This window comes from Nestor notabilis, unplaced genomic scaffold (assembly GCF_000696875.1).
Source record: "Nestor notabilis isolate BGI_N333 unplaced genomic scaffold, ASM69687v1 scaffold3572, whole genome shotgun sequence".
NCBI lineage: Eukaryota > Metazoa > Chordata > Aves > Psittaciformes > Psittacidae > Nestor > Nestor notabilis.
In genome coordinates this window covers 15,609-39,717 of record NW_009919491.1, presented here as the reverse complement: position 1 = coordinate 39,717, position 24,109 = coordinate 15,609, and the positions used below count along the sequence as shown (strand labels likewise).

The 24,109-nt window shown below is 43.7% G+C and overlaps 1 protein-coding gene across 1 annotated transcript in view; it reads right to left on the bottom strand.

Moving 5' to 3' along the window:
• Positions 1–675: 675 nt before the first annotated feature.
• The window catches only part of PRKCQ (protein kinase C, theta), a gene marked incomplete at its 5' end in the record, with an annotated part of 37,269 nt that continues 13,835 nt past the window's right edge, over positions 676–24,109 (bottom strand). Inside the window, 6 exons of the mRNA XM_010010235.1 lie at positions 676–1,011; positions 2,482–2,610; positions 5,336–5,524; positions 9,195–9,333; positions 13,316–13,378; positions 15,786–15,877. Coding sequence (XP_010008537.1) covers positions 856–1,011; positions 2,482–2,610; positions 5,336–5,524; positions 9,195–9,333; positions 13,316–13,378; positions 15,786–15,877 — 768 coding nt within the window. The remainder of the gene's footprint in view (positions 1,012–2,481; positions 2,611–5,335; positions 5,525–9,194; positions 9,334–13,315; positions 13,379–15,785; positions 15,878–24,109) is intronic.

The window sequence follows — 24,109 nt, the reverse complement described above, 5'->3', positions numbered from 1 at the left end:
ACTTAAACAATGGTTTGAGGAAACCTCTTCCACCCTTAGGATAAAACTCCAGAAAGCCCAGTGCAGATTTTGCTCTGAGTCTGGTATGTGCAAGGACAGTTAAAGCTTTAGAACAGGGCTTCTTGAGGCTTTCTGATGGACTGCAGTTTCTCACCCTTCCTGCTCAAGTGCTTTCTGCATTGATCTTGATACTTGCCACGGTCACAGTCTTCCTTTGGGGTTAAGTCCTTAGCTCCAGTGCCTGTGATTGAGATGTACAAATGCTGGAACGGGCACTTGAAGAGCCTTTGTCCCAGCAGAGAGAAGTTGAACCCTAACCCTTACAAACATTATTTGTATAGAGAGTAAAACTGCTTCTTAAAACTGTGCATACATGCACAATTCCACACATGTACAAGTAGAGGTTACCAAAATATCCATCCCAAAGTCTTCCCAGATACCTTCATGCAACTTGTCCTTCAGAAGAAGGTTGGTTTAGGTGAGAATCCCAGAAATGGGCACTGACATCACCAGAAACTCAAATACAGTTGTTTTTTCTTACAGAGAAATCCACTGGCAGTGTGTACAAGTAGTGAGGAACAGGTTTTGGCACCTCTTCATTTTCAGATGCTCTCAACTTCAAGAACACTGAGAAAAGAGAGACCAAACGATACCACAAAGTAACTTCATCAATCATGAAGAGTGGCTGGCATCTGCTACAGACTGGAATAAGCTGGAAGCCTCCAGGCATGGTATAAACTTTCTCTGAGGTGCTTTTTTCTGCAAGGTTCGTGATAAAAACCACAATGCAGAGTCTTCATGTGACAAAGTGTTTACCATTAAAGAGAATCCTTTCTCTTTAATGTAAGGCAGATCTCAGCACAATATTTTCTCCATTTTTGGGTTCACAAAAGAAAAGTTGCTGAACATATTTTGGTCCATGCTGTTGATCAGTGCTCTGTCGGCACAGGACAGTCTTGGTTTTTCATTTAGAAACTCCTTGTCGAAGTTGCTGCAGTCACTTGGAGATTTCTTTAAGAAAAGGAAGCAAAAAATCATGTCAAACCACTAATATTCTGATCTTCATTTCAATGGGACTGGCCCTATCAGGCTGCTTCCTATAGACTCAGCTTAACTAACTGGGAGCAAGCTCAGCTCAGCCAGGGAACCTGCAATGCATATGCTCTTGGCTTTTTACACAATGATTAGTTGCTCCAGCCCAAATGATGCACAGTAACATGTCAAACTGCAGTGAACTTCACAGAATCATAGAATGGTTTGTGTTTGTAGGGACCTCAAAGCTCATCCAGCTCCAACCCCCTGTCATGGGCAGGGACACCTTCCACTAGAGCAGGTTGCTCCAAGCCCCTGTGTCCAACCTGGCCTTGAACACTGCCAGGGATGGGGCAGCCACAGCTTCTCTGGGCAACCTGTCAACTTCTGTCTGAGCTCTTAATATCCAGCAACCAGTGCTAATCACTTGCTTATTACCCTCCTATTGAAGTAGTAATGGGAATAAGTATTATGTAGGAGGCACTGAGCCTGTGATCCATAAATTCTGCTGGCAGGGATGCTGAAGCTTTGTAACACAGCACACTAGGCCCATCAGTTAAATAATACTTGTGAAGGACTATAAAAAGAAAGCATGATGCACTTGTCAAATTAAATTATATTATTGTTATTAATAGGAATTTAATAGTTTAATAGGACTGTTATTAATAGTCAGGAGGATCCTGACTTAGCCAACCACCTTGTTACCTGAACTGCTTTTCCTTCTTTACCTCCTGCACTGCAATGAAAGATAATCCTGACAGAACGGGCTGTACTCATGTGGTTAAGGGAAGGTGTTTAAAGAGGCATCCAGCCCCCTGCTATGGTAACTGAGATGATGATGAGTAATTTATGGTTTCTCAGGTGTGGGCATGCCAGACTTGTGCTTATAGCCATCACATAATAGTAGTCATGATGATCAGGTCAGGCAGGCCAGCCAACAGACAAACATATACTGAGTAAGACTGTAGTAGATCCAAATTGTAGATGGTTCAGCTGCCTGTATCTGAAGTACACTACATACCAACAGCCTGTGAACAATTTAATCTGCATTTGGTCATTTTAGTAAGAATCAACATTTCCTTTCTGACTGTCCAAGATCAAGGTCCTCCATCAACTTTTAGACACCTGCAAGGGCAACTCCAGAAGACAACCCTGAAAGTCTGAGGGCATTTTGAAAACCTTCACTTGGTGACTAAAACTGTAAGTTCCAATGTAAAGCAGGCATTTATCCACCTTTAAAATGCTGATTCTGTGACTCTAAACAGGATTTGGTCTGAGGTCTCTGATGTTAAAGAACCATACCTGAAGATTTTGGACAGTGTCCCTAAATAGATAGTTTATAACAATACTGTGTGTCCTGCCACGTGGTGGAGGATTTCAATATTTGGGGAATGAATGATTTAGGACAGAAATAAATGAGATGGGTGGAACTGGAAGAAGCATCTTTACCACTCTCGGTTTGAAAGGAGGCTCCATCCTTCTTTCTTCTAAAGCTTCCCAGTTTATCTCCTGGAAGAAGGCATGCTGGCGGATGTTCCCTCTTGCTCCCAGCCTCCTCTCAGGTTCTCTCACAAAAAGCTAGAATGTTGAAGAGGGAGATTTAACTTAGTCTTTTATCAATTACAGTGTATTCATTAGGACAGTTCTACCAGACAGGGTCTCAGACTTCAAACTGAAGATGGTTGGTGAGAGTGGGAAGACTCTTCAACCTTACTACATTTCTGATTAGGGAACCAGTTTGGATTCTAAGCTGAACATGCCAAAACTGAGAGATCTTGGTCCTATTTTCCCTTTGCAGGAGAAAGAGGACAATTTGCTACAGCGGCAACAATACATGTGTCTTATCATGCAAATAGGCAACTACAGAGGTGAAATACTGCATTTGTAAATGTTTGTTTGCACAATTTCTTGTTATCAGAAAGATTTTAAATATAAGCATAATTGGAGACAAATACTATGTGGGCTTGCATTCATCTCCTATACCCTTGTGCACCCGGACTGTCAGTATTTGACCCTTTATATTTAATAGACCAAAAGTCATCTTAGGTGTAAATCATCTGACCTCCTTTACATGCTTAAAGACGAGATAAAAGTCACCCTGGAAGCGCTTGCTTCCATCCACTGAGCAGCTCGGATGCTGACAATATCTACTTTGTCAAAAGACTCCCAGTTCAGATAGCTGGCTTGTGTTTGCTGCACACTGCAGGCTACAAGTCCTGTGCACGACTAATTCTGCTGAAGACAGCAAAAAGCTAGAAGTGGAGCATATCTTCTCACCATCAGCCACATGCAGGTGTGAGCCCACTCTTCAGTTCAGTGTAAACACAGCCTGTTTTGCCATAGATGTTTTTATGGTGATACAGGAGTCATTTGGCTCTGGAAGCAGCGAAGTGGTTTTGGGGGAGAGTTTCAGGAGAGCTAAATGCTTCAGAGCTACTCTCAATGTTTGTGAGCAGGATGCAGTGTTGAAGTACTGCTGTAATGGTGGGTATGAGTGGTTTAAAAGTCAGCTTTACATCTGCAGCTGGCCCATAGAGTGACAGATTCTAGATCCCTCTGAAGTCAATGGAGAGGAATAGTGGCAACACTTGATAGCAGGGGACCTGGACACAGCCAGTATGTCCTACTGCAGACGTAAGGGCAGATCTTCAAAAGCACTTTACCATTGGAGTTCACCTCGAGATGGAGTTGGGTTACATACAGTAGAAGTTTCTTGCTACTCTATTTGGCCAACAGTGAGCATACAACAGATACCACTCAGCAAAGAACAAATAGAAATGACTAATGCCAAAAGTGGCAGCAAAAGAACCAGTTGTATGGACCATTGAGGGCCTGTTAGAGAAGAAACCCCAAACATTGGGTATTTGTTAACACTGTGGGCAAAGCCTCACCAAAACTGACGTGTCCTACAGGCAACCGATACACAGCAGTGCAGATTCCATAGGTTAAAATCTGTGCTGATAATACAGGCACTAAGCAGGGTGTAATATTTGATTATCCAGAGTCAGTGGCATTGAGAATAGCCCATAATGGAGGTTTTTAGTTTTTTTTTCCTAAGCAAGGAAGTTTATTGATTGCTACAGAGGTGATTACTATCTCTAATCCTGACAGAAGTACAGGTCGTTTGTGCAGAAAAATGGTAGTGTATGTCCCAGAAATAGACATTCCAAATATCTTCCTGGAAAACTGCTTTTGATTGTTTTCATTATCATTTTATAGTGATACCTAAACCTCAGAGCCCTGCTGTGCACAGCACACATGCTAAAATAATCTCCTGTTCTTCATTTTCTTGTAATGGAATGCTGTATGTTGTCCTGTCACTATGTAAATGCAGAAATGAAGGTAGGGACTGTAGGTCAAATATGACCAAAACCTTGTGAGGAATGGGTTACCCCACATTAGCTGAGCCATTATAACCCTCTGTACATGCTCTCTTACTATGCTCCCTTTTGAGTTACAATGCCTTAGCTTAGATCGTGTTCAACATCAGTCCAAAGCCCAACTGAGGGGAGGGAACTTGTTAGAGCAGTTGTGACTTAACTGCATTTCTATTTTGCAACTCTAGAATGACTTGCATCCCAAGCCAGAAAGGCTACAGGGCTGAATGGCATGGAGCTGAGAAGGAGGCAATGAAAAAAATCAGTCCATTAATGTAAGGGAACCTAAAAGATGAGGAGGATGCCCATTATAGGGAAACAGAAGAGTGCTCTACTCAGAAAGGACACTATGCATTGCTATGTAGGAGATCCAAAGGGTCAAAAATCAGATGAGATGGTGCTACAAGCTTGAGCAGCTCTACCACTTCGGGACACAGCTCAGGCTTCGTTTTCGTGCTCTTTAGCTCAGTGCAAAGGTGCAAAATATCCTCTAGTGAAAATCAAGCTCAACACCGAAGCAATCCTCCCTAGATATACTCATATCTAAGGCACAAGAACTGCTTCAAAGGCAAAGTTATCAAGAAAGTCACTGTAACACTTAGTTTGAAGCCTGGCAGAGTATCTTTTCCAGGATTTAACATGCTTTGCACCTTAGGGATTCCTCTGCAAAGAAACTTATTTCTGCTGGTATCTGATACCCTGTGATCCTACATATTCTATGGGGTAGGCATCATCACAACTCAGGAGAAAGAAGACACAGAGGTGGCCTCATGACTTAGGCCAGGTGTGCTTTGACACAGACAATAGAACGACTCTTTCTTGGTCTATCACACTAAATGTGTTTCTCTGAATAACAGCTGAAGATGCACAATCAAAGATGACAATTGTGGCAAAAAGACTTTCATTCTATGTGTGGTAATACTTACCTTCAGCAAAATGTCCTTTGCATCCTTGTCAAGCCAGCGAGGGTAGAATGGGTTATCCATGCGGATAGACTGGAAAAGCTCCTCTTCATCTTGGCCATGGAAAGGAGATTGGCCAATAAGCATTTCATACAGGAGGACACCAAAGGACCACCAGTCAACGGAGGTGTTGTACTTCTGCCCCAGCAGTATCTATCCAAAGAGAGGAGTGACAACGACAGATGCGAAGTGTCTGTCAGGAGCATTTCAGCTTCAAAAGGGGGGCCAGATCCTGACCTTCCAACTGACTTTGCACTGAGTGGGATAGCAGAGGTGCTTCCCTCTGCCTGCACATGAGCCAGAGCATCTACCCGTGGTGCAAAGGCTGGGATTCAAGGAAATCCATCCAAGTCACAGCCACCCCTGGCTACCTAAACAGTCCTTCACACTGCAGACAACAGGTTGAATGTACCTCTTAAGTTACTTGAACAAATCCTTGGCTAGCAGGGAGATCTCAAACATAAGAAGTGAGACAAGACATCTTTAACCTGCTCTCCAAGTTATCCCAAGGGTTCCAATCAGTTTGTGAAGTCCAAGAAGACAAATGGTGAAGCATTAGCATTTTGGGACTGACTTAATTCACTCTGTTTTAAAATCACAGATGTGGAAGTGTAAGGGTACTTCAGGACTATCAGTCACTAGAAATGGTGTGAACCTACCCCAGCAAAAGCTGCCCCAGGAAAAACATGAGAAAGTGGTTGCTGATCTGTTCTCTTGAGACCAATTGAGTGGAGGAATGGGAATTTGTCCTCAGTCGGTCCACTGGCTTGTTCCTTTCTGTGTTAGCTATAAAGTGAGGGCTACATCCAGTGTGTGGGACCAGGGGGAAGCCAACTGGAGTGATGACCTCTCCTAAGAAGGGATGTGGCACTTTTTTCCCCTACAAAATTGGCCAGACACCACTAACTTCTCAAACTTCCTCTCTGGGGAAGTCAAAGTAATCTCAGATGCCTTTAGATATGCATTATGGAGATATTTAGAGCTTAACCACTTGTTGTTAGCTCCTCTTACAGTCAAGGAGAGAATTAGTCCAGTTTTAGACATCCAGCTAAATAATAGAATCATAGAATAGTTAGGGTTGGAAAGGACCTTAAGATCATCTAGTTCCAACCCCCTTGCCATGAGCTGTACCTACCTGCTGTAAAATACAACCCCATATTTGTCTCTTTTGGTTATCAAGGAACCTAGACAATTTTCTCATCTGACATGAGTTTAAACTACAACAGGGGAAGTTCAGGTTAGATCTATGGAAGAAGTTCTTCACAGTGAGGGTGCTGAGGTGCTGGAACAGGGTGCCCAAAGATGTGGTAAACGCTCCAACCCTGGCAGTGTTCAAGGCCAGGTTGGACAGAGCCTTGGGCAACATGGTTTAGTGTGAGGCTCCCCTGCCCAGGGGGTTGGAACTGGATGATCTTAAGGTCCTTTTCAACCCAAACCATTCTACAATTCTATGATTCTAAAAAGACACATTATTTTCAGAAGGCTTTACTTCTTAAAGCATAAAGTGTCTGGAAATTGAAATTAATGTTTTATGGCAAAGGAAAGATTTATTGGCTTCACAATTCTCTGAAAACAAAAAATAAACTCAGCAATTTCATTTCAGTTTAAGTGGTTTTTGGTCATATCTTTTTTGAAATAGAAGAACTGCCTGTGTACTGACCCACAGCCCCCTCATGCGCGTGGCTGTAGGCAAGGTGCTGGGTCTGTAACAGATTACAGTGCTTGCAGCTGCATTGGAACACTGTCAATAAGCCCAGTGCTCCTGCCTCGAGCAGGAGAGATGATCCATAAACTCCAGCAGAGCTTTCCATTTAAAGGTAAAATGTTTTATATGCATCCACTGAATCTCTAAAATAAATGATGGTGCAGAAACAAAACTCTGCGCTGTTTTAGTCTTTCTCTTTCCTATGAAGTAAAATCACAGATAATGGATTATCACTTGTCTCTCTCTTTTCTTCTTCTTTAGGATCAGAAAATAGCTGTTTTATTCTTAAATAAAAGCATAGTGAAGTGGAATAAAAGACAATTGAAACTTGATTGCAGAGCACGCTTATGCCCGCTCTTAGGTAATACAAATCCAATTGATTTGAAGACACCAGCCTTCATGTCAGCAGTGGTGCAGCCTAAATCAGAATCATGCCCTTGGTGCACAGCAAAAGATCAATGAATTATAGTAGAGGGAGAAAAAACCAAAAGCTTTAAAAGCTATTTGAAACGTACCAATATCCATCATGAAAACACTAACATCAGGAAATGAGATCTTGAAAGGCAAATAAATGGATTTCAGAGTGATGTCAGACATGATGCATGGGTGACTCGTAGGTTCTTCTCTGAGGTGAAAAATGTTTTCTTTGGCCCAAATTTGCCACCTAATTAGTCAAAGCCTCTCCGTAATAAGATCTATCATTGTGTGAAGTCACCAGGTTAAGGAAGTTTTTTCTGGAGGGATCTAGTCCAAAAGATCTAAATTTACCAGAAGAAAAAAAAAGAACAAGTTTCTGTCTGTGGAATTGTGGAAAGGAATAAGGGGAAGGGCAAAGGACCTTGCTATGGGCAAGGTGGGGTCTGTGACTACCCAGTTTTATTGCATGGGCACATAGAGCCCAAGTTCAGCTTTTCTCCAGCAGGTATCAGTAGATAGCAGAAGGAGAAGAGGAACTATTGGTATGCTTTTGCGTGGAGCTTGGAGACTGACTCCATGCAAGCCCCAGCCTTCCTGAAACAAGGAAACAGAGTGGGACCTTTACACAAGCTACAAGCTCTGCCTTCCCCTTCTTAGCTCAGGCACAGCCCGGCCTTGATACAACTCCATAACGTCTAGGTTTAGAGACTCCTTCACCAGGAGGCAAGTTGTGCTCCAGGGATGGATTCCTGCAGTGACATGAGGTGCTCTGGCACCATGCACAGGTAAAACAAAGAAGCAGGTAATCCAGAGCCCAGAGTCAGGAAGTCAGGTCCCACTTGTCCTCCAGTGAGCAATGCCTCTACCTCTGACTGCTGTTATTTAGAGGGGGAAATCAGGATGTTCGGTCAATCTCATGTTTATGTCTCCAAGCATCTCCATCCCTTCTACAAGCAGCTATTGGTTGTTTTTGGTTTAGGCAGATCTTCAAGCCTGTGCTCAGTTTTAAGGTTACGCCTCTGACGGCAGAGCCTTTTCAGAGCATATAGTGTCTTATTCAGCTCTGTGAGGACGCTCGCAGTAGAGGCTGTGTTTGCAGCCAGCTGAGAACCTGTCTGAGTGAGAAAGAAGTCCAAGCTTATGGGTGTTATCCCAATTCAAGCATCAGAGCATATCCCAGAGGGAATATTTATCATGGATGCAGCCTCTCTTTATCTGAAAGGTGGTCAATCAATGAGGGAGAATCAGGTCCAGGCAGCCGTTCTGTCCCACCTCTCTTTATTTTATCTCTCAGGTTATGATGAACATCATGCCTTAGAAGTGCCCGCAGCTCCCTACCAGCTATCACGGAGCCTCTACAGCCATGGAAGGCTCCTACTGTTAGCTTGCTAGGGAACATGATTCCCATTCCTCATGCTGCTTCTGTCCCTAAATTGCAGGACCTACCTTTTGGAGCTTCTTCTGCCATGGCCCAAACTGGATTTCCATTAAGCATTCTGTTTCTTGGGTAAGTCAAGCACCACTTGCTTCCCAGACCCATTTGCACAAAACATGAATAAGCCACACAAATATGCAATGCCAGACAGCAACAAGGACTCTGAGTCAAACTGAAATCCACTTTCCAACCTGGAACTGCTCAAAAGCAGGCTATGTTCTCTGTCCCACAGCATCTTGCTGACCTCCCTTGGACTCCACACCTACCTCAGGAGCGATATAGTCAGGAGTCCCACAGAAAGTGCTTGTCTTTGCATCTCCAAACATGTTCTCCTTGCACATCCCAAAGTCAGCGATTTTGATGTGCCCCTCGTTGTCCAAGAGGACATTGTCTAGCTTCAAGTCTCTGCGGAGGAAGAGAAGGAAAACCCTCCTTTAAAGCATTATGGAGCCACACAAGTTATTTTAGTAGATTATGCTTATTAACTTGCTATGTGCCTCTGTGTGGTGCCTACATGTTGCAATTAAAAAGGAAAGCTGAGGGCTGAATGAGAAACTGCTCTCTTGGACTTCAATATCTCTCTTCCTCATTCCTCCCATCCCAGCACTGGGTTATTTGCTGGAGATGTTACCCAAGACATCTCCTAAAAGCTGCCTCCTTCAAGAATGCAGAATAGTGAAGCCTGTGTGTGCTTCTGCCCTAACACAGCCTGGAGAGAGTGAGCAAGAAGGGACCAGGTAATGCTCACTTCCTCCATCCATGGAAATCTCAGTGTTCTCTGAAGCTGCTACTAGATCTCAGTGCAGGCTCTACAAATAGGTAAGGATACACAAGCCCTACATGACTTGCAGAGAGTCAGAATAATCCCAGACATCAGCAAAATACCCACCACCTTTTCACCTCTGTGCTGCACTATTTGAGACCTGGGGGTTTACAAAGCCCTTCAAACATAGCTGCCAATCTGTTGTCAGAGGTTTCAGGCTCTGAGCTACTGCGGGAAGCAAAGAGGTCAGAAAGAGAAAGAACTGCACAGAGAAGGGAAAAAATCAAGTGAGATGATGGATCATGGCCATTGACAGAACAAAGAGGGACTCACATAGGAACAACCTCTGAAAGGAGAGAAAAGCGTGTGCAGAAAGAAAGAACAAGGCAGAAAGAAAGGAAGGCTGGCATGGCTTCTGTGGTAAATGTTGTGTGTCTTACCTAGAAGTTTAGCTTTTCATTGAAATAATGACTCAAGGAGATGCTTGTATCAGTGATGCTGCACTTCACCTGGGATGCAGGTGGAATTTGGGTTACCTGGTCTTAGAGCACCCATGTTCCTGCACTGCCTATCCCATACTATCAATCACTGATGCTTCTTAGGGCTCCCAAAGCACCCAGACACATCTGCTTGTGGCCACAGCTGAGGATATAATTGGTCTTTTCCAACCTCTAATGATTCACAGCCTACACACATTTTCCACATCTCAGGCATGAGTCCTATCCACAAGGCTGGTATATAGCTATCCCCCGCTGACAACTGTTTTACAATGTGTTTTTGTTTTCCAAAATGGCTTTGACTCCTTCAAATAAGGTAATTTCTAATGCATGATGCTCCTGAGATGATTGCCTACAACTGCAGGAAAGATGGTAGTTGTGCCTTCCTCCGTGCAAAGCTCCTTCAGCCAGATCCCAATCAGGGTGGGAGACCTTATAGTGTCTACACACTAAATTCTTGTCATGGGGCAATTGTTTGTTGCTGCTAGAATATGGCCCAAGTAAAAGGGGGAGTCATAAATCAAAAAGGAATATAAAGACAACCAAGACACTCGCTTTCCAAGTGGCAGACACTCGCGTTGTCACAATTTCCAGCTGGAATGACTAATTTTAGTTACACCATTGAGATCAATCTCTGGCTGCCAGCACTGCTTTTATTCATCTGATAGATTGAAGCAAAACAAAAACCCATCACCTACAGTTCGCTTTCATTATTTTGATGAGTCTCAAACTCATTGGCTCCAGGGCTGGGAGTTTCTGCCAAAAAAGCCTCAGCTCATTCATTAACATTTAAGCCAACAGTTCTAAATGTGTGTGCGTGAGACGGAACAGCTGGATTCATTATTCTTACTACATCGCAAGTGATGTAGTTGCAAAAATTATGTCTATTCCTAAATGCTTAGTTAGCTCTGACTGAGATACTCATGACTGTGTGTTCAACTGACCTCCTTGTCATTGTCTTCAATGAAAAAAACAGGAAAAAGGAGTAGGGCTGGTTAAACTTCAATACCCAAAGCAATGCTTAACCAGCTCATGGGAATGAGCCATTTCTTTCCCATCACCATGCTACTCAGTGTCTAATATCCCAATTTGCCCACATTTCCCGAGGCTCCAGACTCTAAACATCTCTTTCCTGTCATGAAGAAATGGGTCCCAAACCCTGACACACCACTGATGTAGGAATTCTGAATAAAAATGCGAATTATAAACAAAAAATTCAGCATTAACAGTCTTGACACAAAGTCACAATGTCATAGAATCATAGAATGGTTTGGGTTGGAAAGGACCTTAACACCATCCAGTTCCAACCCCCTACCATTGGCAGGGTCATCTCACACTAGACCATGTCACCCAAGGCTCTGTCCAACCTGGCCTTGAACACTGCCAGGAATGGAGCATTCACAGCTTCTCTGGGCAATCTGTTCCAGGGCCTCACCACCAACACAGTAAAGAACTTCTTCCTTATATCCAACCTGAACTTCCCCTGTTCCAGCTTAAACCCATTACCCCTTGTCCTATCACTCCAGTCCCTGGTGAAGAGTCCCTCTCCAGCATCCCTGTAGGCCCTCTTCAGAGAGATGACTGTCTATTTTATGGCAGGGGAGGGTTTTATGGACTGGGGTAAGCCCTCCCCAGCTATTGACCTCAGTGAACACTTGGCTAAATACGCAGTACTGTACTAGTTTGTCTCTGATAATACAGATATATTTAATCAACTTTTCTGAGAAATCTGAGTAGAAATGACAGACATGGCAGAGTGAATTGGGCACTTCAGTCATCCAGTACAATAATTAGACCTGGAAACTTGCTGGGATCCCAAATATCATGTTAGCGTAATACCAGTGATATTGATCTCACGTTTACGCAACCACCATCACTGGTCAATAAAGACTATAAATGGCTCCCACATGAGTACTAATAATGAATAATAAGTTGAGTTATATAAGTTGAAGCTTGGATTTTAATAGGAGAGTGGATTGTAGACAAGCCATTCACTTTTAGTGTTTGTTCTAATGTTCAAACTACATGACAAACATTGAAATAAGCTCATTTTGGTCTGGGCAAACATCACTGTTTTAGTGAGCTTTCTTGATTGTTTGTGACAAGCTATTTGCTTCCTTTTGCAGAAGCCTGCAATGTAGTAATCAACTTTTGCCATGAGGATGAGCTGGAATAGAGCTGCTCAGAAACTCAATCCCTCATTTTGGCCATGGGAAAACAGACTGTGGCCTGATTTCTGCAGCCTTTCTTGCTCCCATCTTGTCTCTGTCCTTTTATATAGGTCTTGAAGCACAACACTTGTGCATTAGATCAAAGCATCTGTGCATAACTTTGAGCCTCCCAGGGAAGTCAAGCAGAAGCTGGAATGGGTGGGTTTGTAGTAGAGGACTTCTCCTTGGGATTTGATAGACTGATGCACTGTGGAGTAAGTTCATACCAATAACTTTTGGGAAAGGACTCTTCTGTCCGAATGCAGTTGCAGTGTCCCACCTAGTCCCCATTAGCTCCCTGTGATGCCTGCTGGTAGAAATGGACATTTCTGATGCACACTAACAGAGGTTTGATGAACCTAAAAGAGCCCCCTCCTCTCTGCTAGCTACAAGAAGAGCTTGGGCAGCTAGCTCGGACTCATGGTAAGAATGAATCTGAGAGGTGACATAAAACCCATCTCCCTATGGAACTGTCCACAGCAGATTTGTTAATAACCCCAAAATTAGGGTTTATCATTGTCTCCCTGCTGTTGTTACTTGAGCTGGGCTTGACACTACAGTCCTAGTGCAATCAGCATAGCAGATATACCAAATTCCTCATGGCTAGCTTGACCTTCATTCATGGAAAGCTTAAACTGAGTACCTATGCTGGGTGCTGTAGGAATGACTCAGCGTAAATGCACCAAAGGATGTGCTTTAATGTTAACTGAAATAGGACTGGATTCTCAAAAAGGGCTCAAAACTGCCTTTTCTACACTCTCCCTTCAAAATAAAGCAGCCAGGTTCTGTAAACAGGAAATATGCATAAAAATACAATACCAGTAAGCACATCTAAAAAACAGTCTCCCATTTTCCATTAGTGCTTGCAGGGAAAGCAGAAAAGATGTAACATATTAGACACTAAAGAGTAAAATTACCTGTATATTATGCCTTTGGAATGGAGGAACTGGAGTCCACATATGATTTCAGCAGCATAAAACCTGAGTGACAGAAGGCACAGATTAGAATGGATGCTGCCCAACAGGTATTTTCAACCAGACCCAAAAAGGTGGAAGCTTTGTCTCCACATAAGCCAAAACCTTCATTAAGGTCACAGAATGCTTGGAGTGCCCCTGGAAGGCTTGGTGTAACTGGGTTTTACAGGGAACTGGTGGATGATGTGAGATTCCCAAAAGCATGCCACATGGCTAGCAGCCAGACTCCTACTGAAACCACTTTGGGAACTGGTAGACACTTGGAGCCTACTCAACTTCAGGGATTTGAAAGGCACACTACACGGCTACCTGCATTTCTTTTTACATGTAACTGACTCTGAGGACACGTCCTTCAATGCCAAGGATGTCTCCATATCAACTGTGCAGCAAAAAACCACCATCCAGCTCCTATTGCTTACCCTTCCTTGCCTCAAGCTATGGTCCCCAGTGCAATAAAGCAGACCTGATGGTATCTGTCTATGCCCTGATTTACATAGTCAGAGTAAATCAGTGAGTTAGTGATTCACCAGGCTGCAAACTGCGAATTGCAGTTAATGCCTCAGACCTTGAAAGTGCAGCTATAATTTGCCATGTTCAGTAGCACAAAACGTGGAGTGATCTCAGCAATAGACAGGCTGGTGGGCATCTGGGTGTGGGGACCACAGGCATTCTCCTTGTCTTGTCAAACAGACCTCTTTGCAGCTCAGATTTATGACTTGCTGTTGAAAGTTTACCCGAGACATGAAGTAGCCAGCAGCTTGGTGGCCTTTCTCTGGAGTCTTTTTGAGCTTGAGATCTTTGTTCTCAACACATTTCTGCCTGAAGCACAGCACCACATCCTGCTGCAAAGAGGCAGCATAAGGCTGAAGCACAACGAATGTGCTCTCCAGAAGGGAATGTAACCGCAGGATGCTGCACTCCTCCAGTGATGTACAGCTCTGCTTCCTCAGTCTTCGATGTATTGACCCTTAATCCTGAACATTCAAATGCTTTTGAAATAAACCATCAAATTAAACACTGATTTAAATGAGGGTTTGGTTTGGGTTTTTGAATTATTAAATAAAAATTTAATTCCTGGTGTGGTTTCAATATTGACTTTCAAAATACCCTTTGCTTGCAGAAGGATTTAAAGCACCTTTCATTTGTTCTAATTCTTCTATTTACTTTCATCAAATCTAAATACATTTTTAATTTTCTACTGGTGTATTCATTTTTTGTTTAAATTTACCTTTTGCACTTTCAATAAGTTTTATCTCTTCCCCTTCCTCCCCCCTCCTTGAACCTTAAAGAGGAAAAGAGAAAATCCCATTACTTCTAACAAACAATAGCTCCACCTCTGATCACTGGAGCGGGAACCTCAGCTTAAGCAGGCCCTGCAGCTTGGCTACAGGCCACCTGTGTTGTAAAGAACAAGATATTTGGTTCCACAGATGGCTGAAAATGCATCTGTGGGGTTTCTTTGATGGTGGCACACCTGGGGTGAAGGTTGGGTCCACGATGTCATTATTTGGGCCTCCTATTATGGGCTGAGTAAGAACCCAAAGAGTGCAACAAAGAGAACGGATAGGGTTGGAAAGGACCTTAAGATCATCCAGTTCCAACTCCCTGCCATGGGCAGGGACACCTCACACTAGGCCATGTCCCCAAAAGCTCTGTCCAACCTGGCCTTGAACACTGCCAGGGATGGAGCATTTACTACTTTGGCCAACTTGTGCCAGCACCTCAGCACCCTCACAGGGAAGAACTTCTTCCTTATATCCAACCTGAACTTCCCCTGAATATAAGATATTAGGCATGGCTGGGGCCCTTTATGGTGGAGGCACTTCCAGAGGTGAGGTCTCAGCTGGATTGAATGGTCCCTCTCTGAGGGACTGCACTTCTGGGAAGGGGACTAATCCAGCAAGCAGGGCAGCCTAAGGGACAGAAGGAGGTCCCTGGTTTGCAGGCTTAAGGAAAAGCCTGCAGGCAGATGCAATGCTGATGAGGGTGTAGCAGCAGCTGCAACGCTTCCAGACAGAAATAGCTTTCCTGGTTGACCAAGAATGTAAAGTAAGGTTATGTCTGACTGAAATCAACTGTGTGGATAGACTCTAAAAAGCCTTCTGTGGGAGGAGAAAGAAGACAGGGAGAGGAAGTGACTTGCTCCAAGCCCGTTGTTGAGTTGGGGTGGTGAACTGCACGTCTGTTTTGCTCAGTTTTGAGAGAGATGGGATAGGGAGTGATTCCACTTCCAGCACAAGCATTATCTCCTCTTTGCAGCTGTGTAGGGTGTAGAGAGGTCAAATGATATGCCCAAGGTTTCCTCTACAAGACAGTAGCTGAGCTGGGAATAAAATCAACTGGCATCTGCAGCTGCTGCCTTTGCTTCTCCCAACCAAATGTGTGTGACCTGCAAGTAATAATAACATCTTACGTTGCTCTGGGAAGGTCGAACTTATGACAACTCTGGATATGGAACATGAGGTCTCCTCCATTGAGGTATTCCATGACGAAAAAGAGGTTTTCCTAAAGAATGAGACAAGATGACAGTAAGGGGTGGGGAGGGGTAAGCTAAAAATAAAAAGCCAAAAAACAACCCACCCAGAAAGCACTCAAAAAGAGGAAGGAAAAGATGACTGTGATGGTTTTGGAAAGAAAGCAGTTTCTTTTTCAGATTCTTCACTTCTCCTCATTGTTCTCTAAGCCCACACTGGCACTCTCCACTCTGATTTGTACAAACGGCATCAGCAAACATTGCAAATCCACTTAATAACCAGTTAGTGCCATTGATATTTACCAGCAGATCTCAAGGCTCGCTAGAAGGGGATGAGTGACTCTACAGTGCTTGTATAACACAAGGACAGATGAACAAGCTCCCTGGGAGACCAGTGGAAGAGGCAGAAATAAATCCCAGATCTCCTCTGGTCCCCAGCCCAGCATTGTCCAACCCATTCAGCCATCTCAAGCTGGTGTTACCTGAATTCCTGCACATCTTTTTGAGTCTGACTCTTTCAAGTTATCAAAGACCCTGGCCAGATGTAACAATCTGTTTTAAGCACATGCTCGATTTCAAGCTTGAAATGGGCTCTATTAAACAAGGTAAGTTGCAACTCACTAGTGGGAAGATTCATGAATGAATCACATTTCTGGATGCCATTGAATTCTATATTGAATAAAGAGCAGAACTGATCACCAAGGCTTGCTTCCCAATCCTTGGTATACACCACACTGATCCCCTTGCGTCTTCATCAGCCATAACTTCAACACCAGGTCCCTGCAGAAGCTGGAGGCTGATTCAGACCAATTGTCGTGGTTTAAGCGCTGAACCCAGGACACCAATCCCTTCCACACTGAATTATACCTACAAAAACAGGAGTGGCACCTTTTTTTCTGCAAGAAGAGTATCTGTGCAATGAGTTATGTTCCCAGTTTAAACGTCTGTTTTGGGAATCTCAGCTTTTGTGCATAAATGTCCCTGCCCATGGCAGAGGGGTTGGAACTAGATGATCTTAAGGTCCTTTCCAACCCAAACCATTCTATGATTCTATGATTAATGCATGAATAAAATAAGATGAATGCAGTATTTCTTATCCTCAAAAGCTTCTCTCTGGTGTGTATGCATCTGAGGTTAGTCATCTCCAGGCTGAAGTTGATTACTATCTTCCCGTTGTTGTCTACTGCTCATCACATATTTTGGAGGGGGAAATAGAGTTCTCTTCACTTATATTCTAACAGTTGAAGGAAGATTTTTATCCATAAGACCTAATGTAAGCATCTCTGGCAGCAAGTCGAGAGCTGGCTATTTAAAACAACAACAGTGCTTGTTCCTTTCAAATCACAGCTGTCTGCTCTAATCTGTGCAATTTCCTTAGCCAGATCCTTTTAATTACAGTACTCTTATTTAAATGGACGTCTGGCTGGAAACCACACATGTCATCCAACAAGCACAAGACCAGAACTGGCCTCCCAGGAAATAAATACAAACTGTGCCAATAAACCAAATGGGTGCAGGTTTTCAGCTCAAAGGTCTTGCATCTGTGGAGGTCTGTGCCCATAAATCAGTTAGAGCAAGTAAGAAGGCCAAATGGAGATGGGCAATTTAGTAGTAGAGAAATGCATAAATCTGGGAAGCAATTTCAGGAGCCTGCTCAGGGAAACACTTGAACAGATGCTCTTTGTGAAGGTATTCAGGGAAGCGATGAGGTTTAGCCAACAACAGACCAGCAGCCACACGTATCACACTGGGACAGAAGAAATCTCATGTATCTTCAAGCCAGATTCAGCTTCAGTGGAATGGGAAAGAGAAAACCCCTGGGTTCCCCTAGAAAGTCCACTGATTTTGGCTACACCTTATCTCACATCTTTAAGTGTAACTTGAAATACATGTTTATTCAGTTGAACAAGCATTTCTGCTCTGCTTGCACATGGATTTGAGCAACCAACTGATGCACCTATTTAATTGAACTGGCGGCTCTAACTTGAAACTGGGGACTTCGGCAGCATCCTTCTGCCATCTGAGGAGATAAAAGGTGGACAACCTCTCAGATTAACTGACATCCAAAGATCATTATATGAACTCCATTGCTCAACTGTCTAAAGCAATGAAGCTGAAGACAACAAACTTGACTTAGGCACGATTAATACTGAAGTTCATGGGCTACCAGGTGCTATAGAGTGGTACATAAAAGAAAGACAGCATCATTCTGATTTTTCTGCTGTGGGACTTGGAAGTTCCTCTTGCTTTTTACAAAGGTCAGGTCTCTGGAATGGCCCATGGAAAAAACCTGCTCTAAGTACGTCATTATGAGTAGCAAGATATAATCAAGCAGGGGAAGCTGCAATAAATTGTTGGAGACAGCTTCCTAAGCCTGAGACCTGTAGAACGCATTAAAAATGAGAAGTGGCAAAACCCATACTTGTAACCACTGAAAAGGCAACTGTGTGCTAGAGGTTGAAGGGTTGGAATGGCACGAAGGACGTGTTTGCAGACAGGCTCCAGCCTACACTTCCTCCTGTCCTGTGACTCCTGTCTGCTATTGTGAGGCTCTGAAGTCTGTCAGCATCTGGAGCAGGTGAGAGTGGGTTAAGTGGGTATTTCTCAAGACAGTGGTAAACCTTTGTAATGCCCTTATTCCCTGCAATGGTCCTAGCTCAGGGGTGCTGAGCAAACAAGTAGGAATGCTGTTCCTCAGTGCAGAGACCTACACAGCTTTGAAGGAGGCTTGGGAAGAGGCCCTCACCTTCACCCTACCTGCCTGCCTTGTGTGCAGACAACAGACAACTTGCTGACCACCCATGGGAGCATCCTCAGGTGGCAAATGCCCAAGTCAAACTTCTGGCTATGGTTCCACATGACTCGCATGACAGAACAGGACAAGTCTGGTCTCATGGCAGAGTGTGGGGCCATCTTTCACAACCACAGAGCTGAAGGAGGAATGTAAAGGCATTTCCTGCACCCAGCAATGGACACTGCCCCAGGATAGTTGTCACTAGTTGTCTTGAGGACGTTTATTTATCAGCCATTCCCTACTTTTAGATCATCTTCCATTGCAGTAGAGGTAGAATCACAAACCTCTCTATGGGAGGATAAAGAACTGCTCCTACAGCCGGCAGAACCATACAACATCATGTACAAAACACAGTCAGACACACAGATACACATCCTGCACACAAAATAACACTGTTCCCTCATCAAGTCAATCCTGTCAGATGCTGAAAGACTCGATTACAGCAAGTACTCAATTTCTTGCCCCACCAGTCCCTCAGTGCCTGTGCTGGGCTCCTCTTTGCAGGGCTTCCTGCTCCCTCTGCCTCCCCAGGACACGGCAGGGATGGAGTTAAACCAACCTGCTTCTCTTCTGCATGCAACTGCTGTGAGAATGAATAGTCACTATCAGAGATGCTTTCAACTTTATAAACAATGAGTATAAAGCAGGCAGCATTTAAATTGATCTTTTGAAGGTACATCCTATAACAAGCTCTTAAAACCATTAAACCAGCTGGAAGCCCTCCAGAGCACTTTTCTGCTGAGATTTTCAGATTTTGTTTTCTTTGCATATGAAAGCACTTGCATACATACAAATACTCCATTTAACACCATTTACTGAAAGGAAAAACTTCTTCTTCCCAGGGCTTCCTCAAGGATAAATATGGGAACAAATATGGGAACATTAATGCTGCAGGACAGTGTGGCTTTATCCTTACTTAGAGCAGTTCTCCTGACAATTGAATCCACATGGAGAAGGGTCCTCAGTGCAGATTAAGTGACCTAACCCCACTTCATGCTCACTGAATTAGACTGGCCCTTGCCAAGACAAAGGTTTGACACCACAAAATTCCTGCTCCTGATTTTTGTCTCACATTTTCATGCCCAGCCCCATCTGGGTGCTCATCCATAGCATAGCATAGCATAGAATCATAGCATGGTCAGGGTTCGAAAGGACCTTAAGATCTTTCAGTTCCAACTCCCTGCCATGGGCAGGGACAGCTCACATTAGACCATGTCACCCAAGCCCCTGTGTCCAACCTGGACTTGAACACTGCCAGGGATGGGGCAGCCACAGCTTCTCCGGGCACCCTGTGCCAGCGCCTCAGCACCCTCACAGGGAAGAACTTCTTTATATTTAACCTGAACTTCCCCTATTTCGGTTTAAATCCATCACCCCTTGTCCCATCACTACAGTCCCTGATGCAGAGTCACTCTCAAGCATCCTTGTAGCCCCCTTCAGCTTCCGATCTATTTCATTTCATGGGATAGATGGAAGCCAAAGGCCTCTCAGTCTTTTCCACCACATCACTCAGTGAGTGTTCCCATGCAGTGGGAAAGCAAGCAAAGCGTGTGCTTCTCACTGTGTCTGCTCCCAGGGGGAAGAGATAACACAGGGTCACTCCTCCCTAGTAGGTGACCATAGGAGGCATTTACATTGCTGCTTGCACCATGGGGATGAGCAAAGCCAATTTGTTACAGATTAAACTCCAGTGTTAATTTTGTTCTCTGATTTAAAGATGTTTTTGTAGCTCTTGTGTAATATCAGTCTATCTTCTGGAGATGGCAGCATTTCTTACAGCTGTCAAATAATTCAGTCCAGTCCCTGATCTCATGGTTTGTTTTACTGTTCTAATCTTTTCACTGTTAGCGTTTCTGACTGAATGTTAAACTGCTCATTTGTGTGTCCATCTACTTGCTACAAAGCACATGAATATATGGATACACATATGTAAGAATACATATGTATACATAAAGGTGCAGACAATGGCTGGAAATAGCTCCTTTCACTTGAGTTCTGAGATCCCAGGACCCTTCCCCACAGCTCTGAGCAGGCAGAATATATCACTTAAAGTGATAAACTGAGTTACAATCAGCTTCCCTATCAGTAAAAGTGGTGGGATCGTGGAAAGGGATTAGTTTCCTCAAGGCTAGAAACAACTTTCTGTAAAGATTTGGGATGACCAGACCAAAACCTAAACAAAAAGTCGGATTTAGGAAACGAGTATTTTATCAGCTGAAAAATAGGGGGGAAAACGTAAATGTTTTTGTTTTAAGAAGTCAGCTTTTTCCAGGACAAAGAGCAGACTTTTAGACATTTCAGGCAAAGCTGGACACATTTTGGACTGATTTTCCTTTGAGCTGGACAACAGGAAGGCAATGACAATATGTATTGAGTATCAGCTATGACTTAACCCCATGCTTGTGAGCTTTTCCTTGCCAAAATACTCCAGCTGTTCCCATCACATGGGCTGACACAACCCAGAAGTGTCCCAGAAGACTTCCTGTGTTTGATATTATAATTACAGCTGCTCACACCTCCTCTGGCAGAACCTTGTTGAAATCCCAAAGCTCTCCTGAGACACTATTTCTGCTGAACGAAGGTGAGATTTTGGCCAGGATTGAATGAGACTTTGCCAGTTTTCCTGCCTGCTGGTTGCAAGAGGCAAAATCCTCAAAGCTGTGCTAAACATCCCAATTCTTCCCCAACTTTCCCATCAGCTGGCCTTGAATCAGATGTTTCCAAGCTGATGTGTCACCCCAAAATACTAGGAGGATGGAAACCTAAAAACCTTGTAGCTTCCAGATGATGTCTCCCAAACAAACATCGAGACATGGGATGGTTTGTGCAAGGGACAAGGATGATTTGTACAAGAGAAAAATCACTGCACTGCTCTGTACTCTCTCATCTAGCCATCCTCCTGGTCAATGCCAGGGATGCTGACTATAAGGACATCTGGTCTGACCTCACAGGACACCTCATTTTGCCACCAGCACACCATGTTTTGTTTAGTCCATCCAATGCCTTGTTGTGGTTCAGTGGTTCAATGGTGGTGGAAATAAAGACTTGTAACTTTGCTGCCCTGCAGGATGACTTCTCCAGCAATGCATTAATGTCCTGCAGCCATGCTGTGGTCAGAGAGGATCCTGCATTGCCTGGGGAGGGTATGGGGGCCTAATCCAGGGCTGCTCATAAGGTCTATGGCACAACTATGCAGTGGAATTGAACATCAAATAGGTGTGAAACACACATGTGCCAGCCCACATGCTGTGATTCGGGTCAAATAATTCATCCCTGTCACTCTAATAGCAAGAAAAAGATAGCAGAAAACTGAAATTCCCCTTGGAAAACTTTGCAGGAATTGTAGTTTTCTCTGAGGAGATATTTCAATAGGAAATTTCCTAAAAATGCTCATGGATAGCACTTCGGAGCCTAAGAATTTTTAAACCTGGATCACACAATCCTTTTCTCTTTCCTGCCAATGTAAGAGATTTTGAAGTCAGTCTTAAGCACATTAAAACCACAGAGCGTGCAAAAATGGCTCACCACGAGGACTTTGAAAAGACAGAATACATTAGTAAGCAGAAAAAACCTGTTTCTGTAAGATTTGCTTTTAAATTGCAATAAAGACTACTTCTGTTTTGGGTTGAGATAGTCTTTTCTGGTGCTTTTCTGTGCTACAAGCCAAAATGCCTCAAGATTTAATTTGCATTTAGGTAAAGGGTGTGAATAAAAGCTTGGTCAATGAAGTAAAGAAGCAGAAACAAAAGTGACTTTCCAAAAGGGAAAGCCTATTTTTATCACAGAAGATCAGTGAAATGCAAAACCAAGAATAAACCAGAAACACTGGGTTGCTACCTGCTGTTTTGGCATTACTGGTTTTGGGATTTCATGGAATTATAATCATGTTTTTCCTCCTCTCGAACGTAACAGTGTTCCTCTAAATCTAATACAACAAACTAGTGCTCTGAGCTTGCTGTTAAAATTCACACCATATAATTATGTCAGCTGAATATGTGGATACAAAGATGACTGCAGTGAAATAAAACAGTCAAGTTCAAAATCAGATTGGGAAATAAAGACCACGTGCTTGAATTTATTCTAATGTAGCCAAACATGACAAGTGTTCTGAGTTTCAAATGCACTGATTGTTCAGCCTATGCAGGGATACAAAGGAGCATTAGGTGCCTGGTGCCTACGAAAGGGCTATCAAGCTTTATATACCTGAGCATTCACTGATAACCTGGGTTGAGGCCAGGAAGAAACTCATCCCAGAGAATTGACAACAGATTATATGGCTTTTTTTCCCCTCTGGAGACACGGGCACTACTGAGGTTCTTGCATAAGAATAGTCCTGGTTTCCTGTCCTTTGCAGATGCATTCAGTACATGAAGCAGCTCAGAAACTTTCCAAGCCAAACAAAGCATTAGGGCTTCAGAAGGCCATTGACACATGCGTTTCTGTTTGAAACCACTTATCTATCCAGTGAAACCTTAATACCAATGTTCCAAGTGAAAACTGAAGTTTTCAGCGTTAAAGTCCAGAGAGGGGTTGTACACAGCAGTGCCCTAGCTTCTAAAATGATTGTTCTAAAAGATATTACAACTGAAGCATGTCCTTTGAGCCATGAAAGCCTTGTCCATGGCTTGTCACAGCTCCCCTGCTCTGAACAACTTTCATGCATTGAGCAATCGCCTCTTGGCTTCTGAAGGTCAGAGGAGAAAAACATAAGCTAGAAATCAATCAAACCCAGAGAGGCTTTGGCCTGGGCAGCCACAATCCAGCTTCTCTGTGAACTTGAGGGCAAGATGGAAAGATCAAATAACTTTAAAGTGGCAATGATGACTTGGGATGAGATGGATGGAGGTTCTTTCTATATGTCAAGAGGGCAATACTGTGACGCTGCCCATGAGACAGTGTAGGCAAAGATCACTTGGGTTTTTGAGCCTGGCACCCATGAGTTTTTCAGGCACTCGTTGCTTTTCCATCCCGCAGGTTTTCCTTGCCTGAGCCACCACTGGAAGCACAGTCACCCCTTTAAATGGTCAGTAAATCCCATCTGGTTCCATTTGGTCTCTCATCCTTTTGGTCTCACGAGGGATGTGGACACTTGCATGCAGAGGTGCAGACTGCCACTGCTGTATCCATCCCCAACCTGACCTCCAGCCTCCAGACCAGTGTTGGCCCAGGCTGGACCACAGACAACACAGTTCTGCTGCTGCATGCAGTGGCATCAGCCCAAATCCCTTTAGGAACCTGGAGTTACAGGTAGCACAGGCAGCTCTCCCTGGAGTATAAGATCCCTTGTAGAGCTGTGACTGTTGTGATGTTTTGTCTTTTTAATTAAGTCTTGGTTTCCTTTGCTTTAGGAATTGGGTCATTTATATTTTCCCTTGAAATCTAGGCCCCCAAAAGGGGGAATTAATTCCTCTCCTTTCCAGGCAAGGATCCATTCCCAGTCATGCTGTCCTCACTGACAATCCTGAAGGGG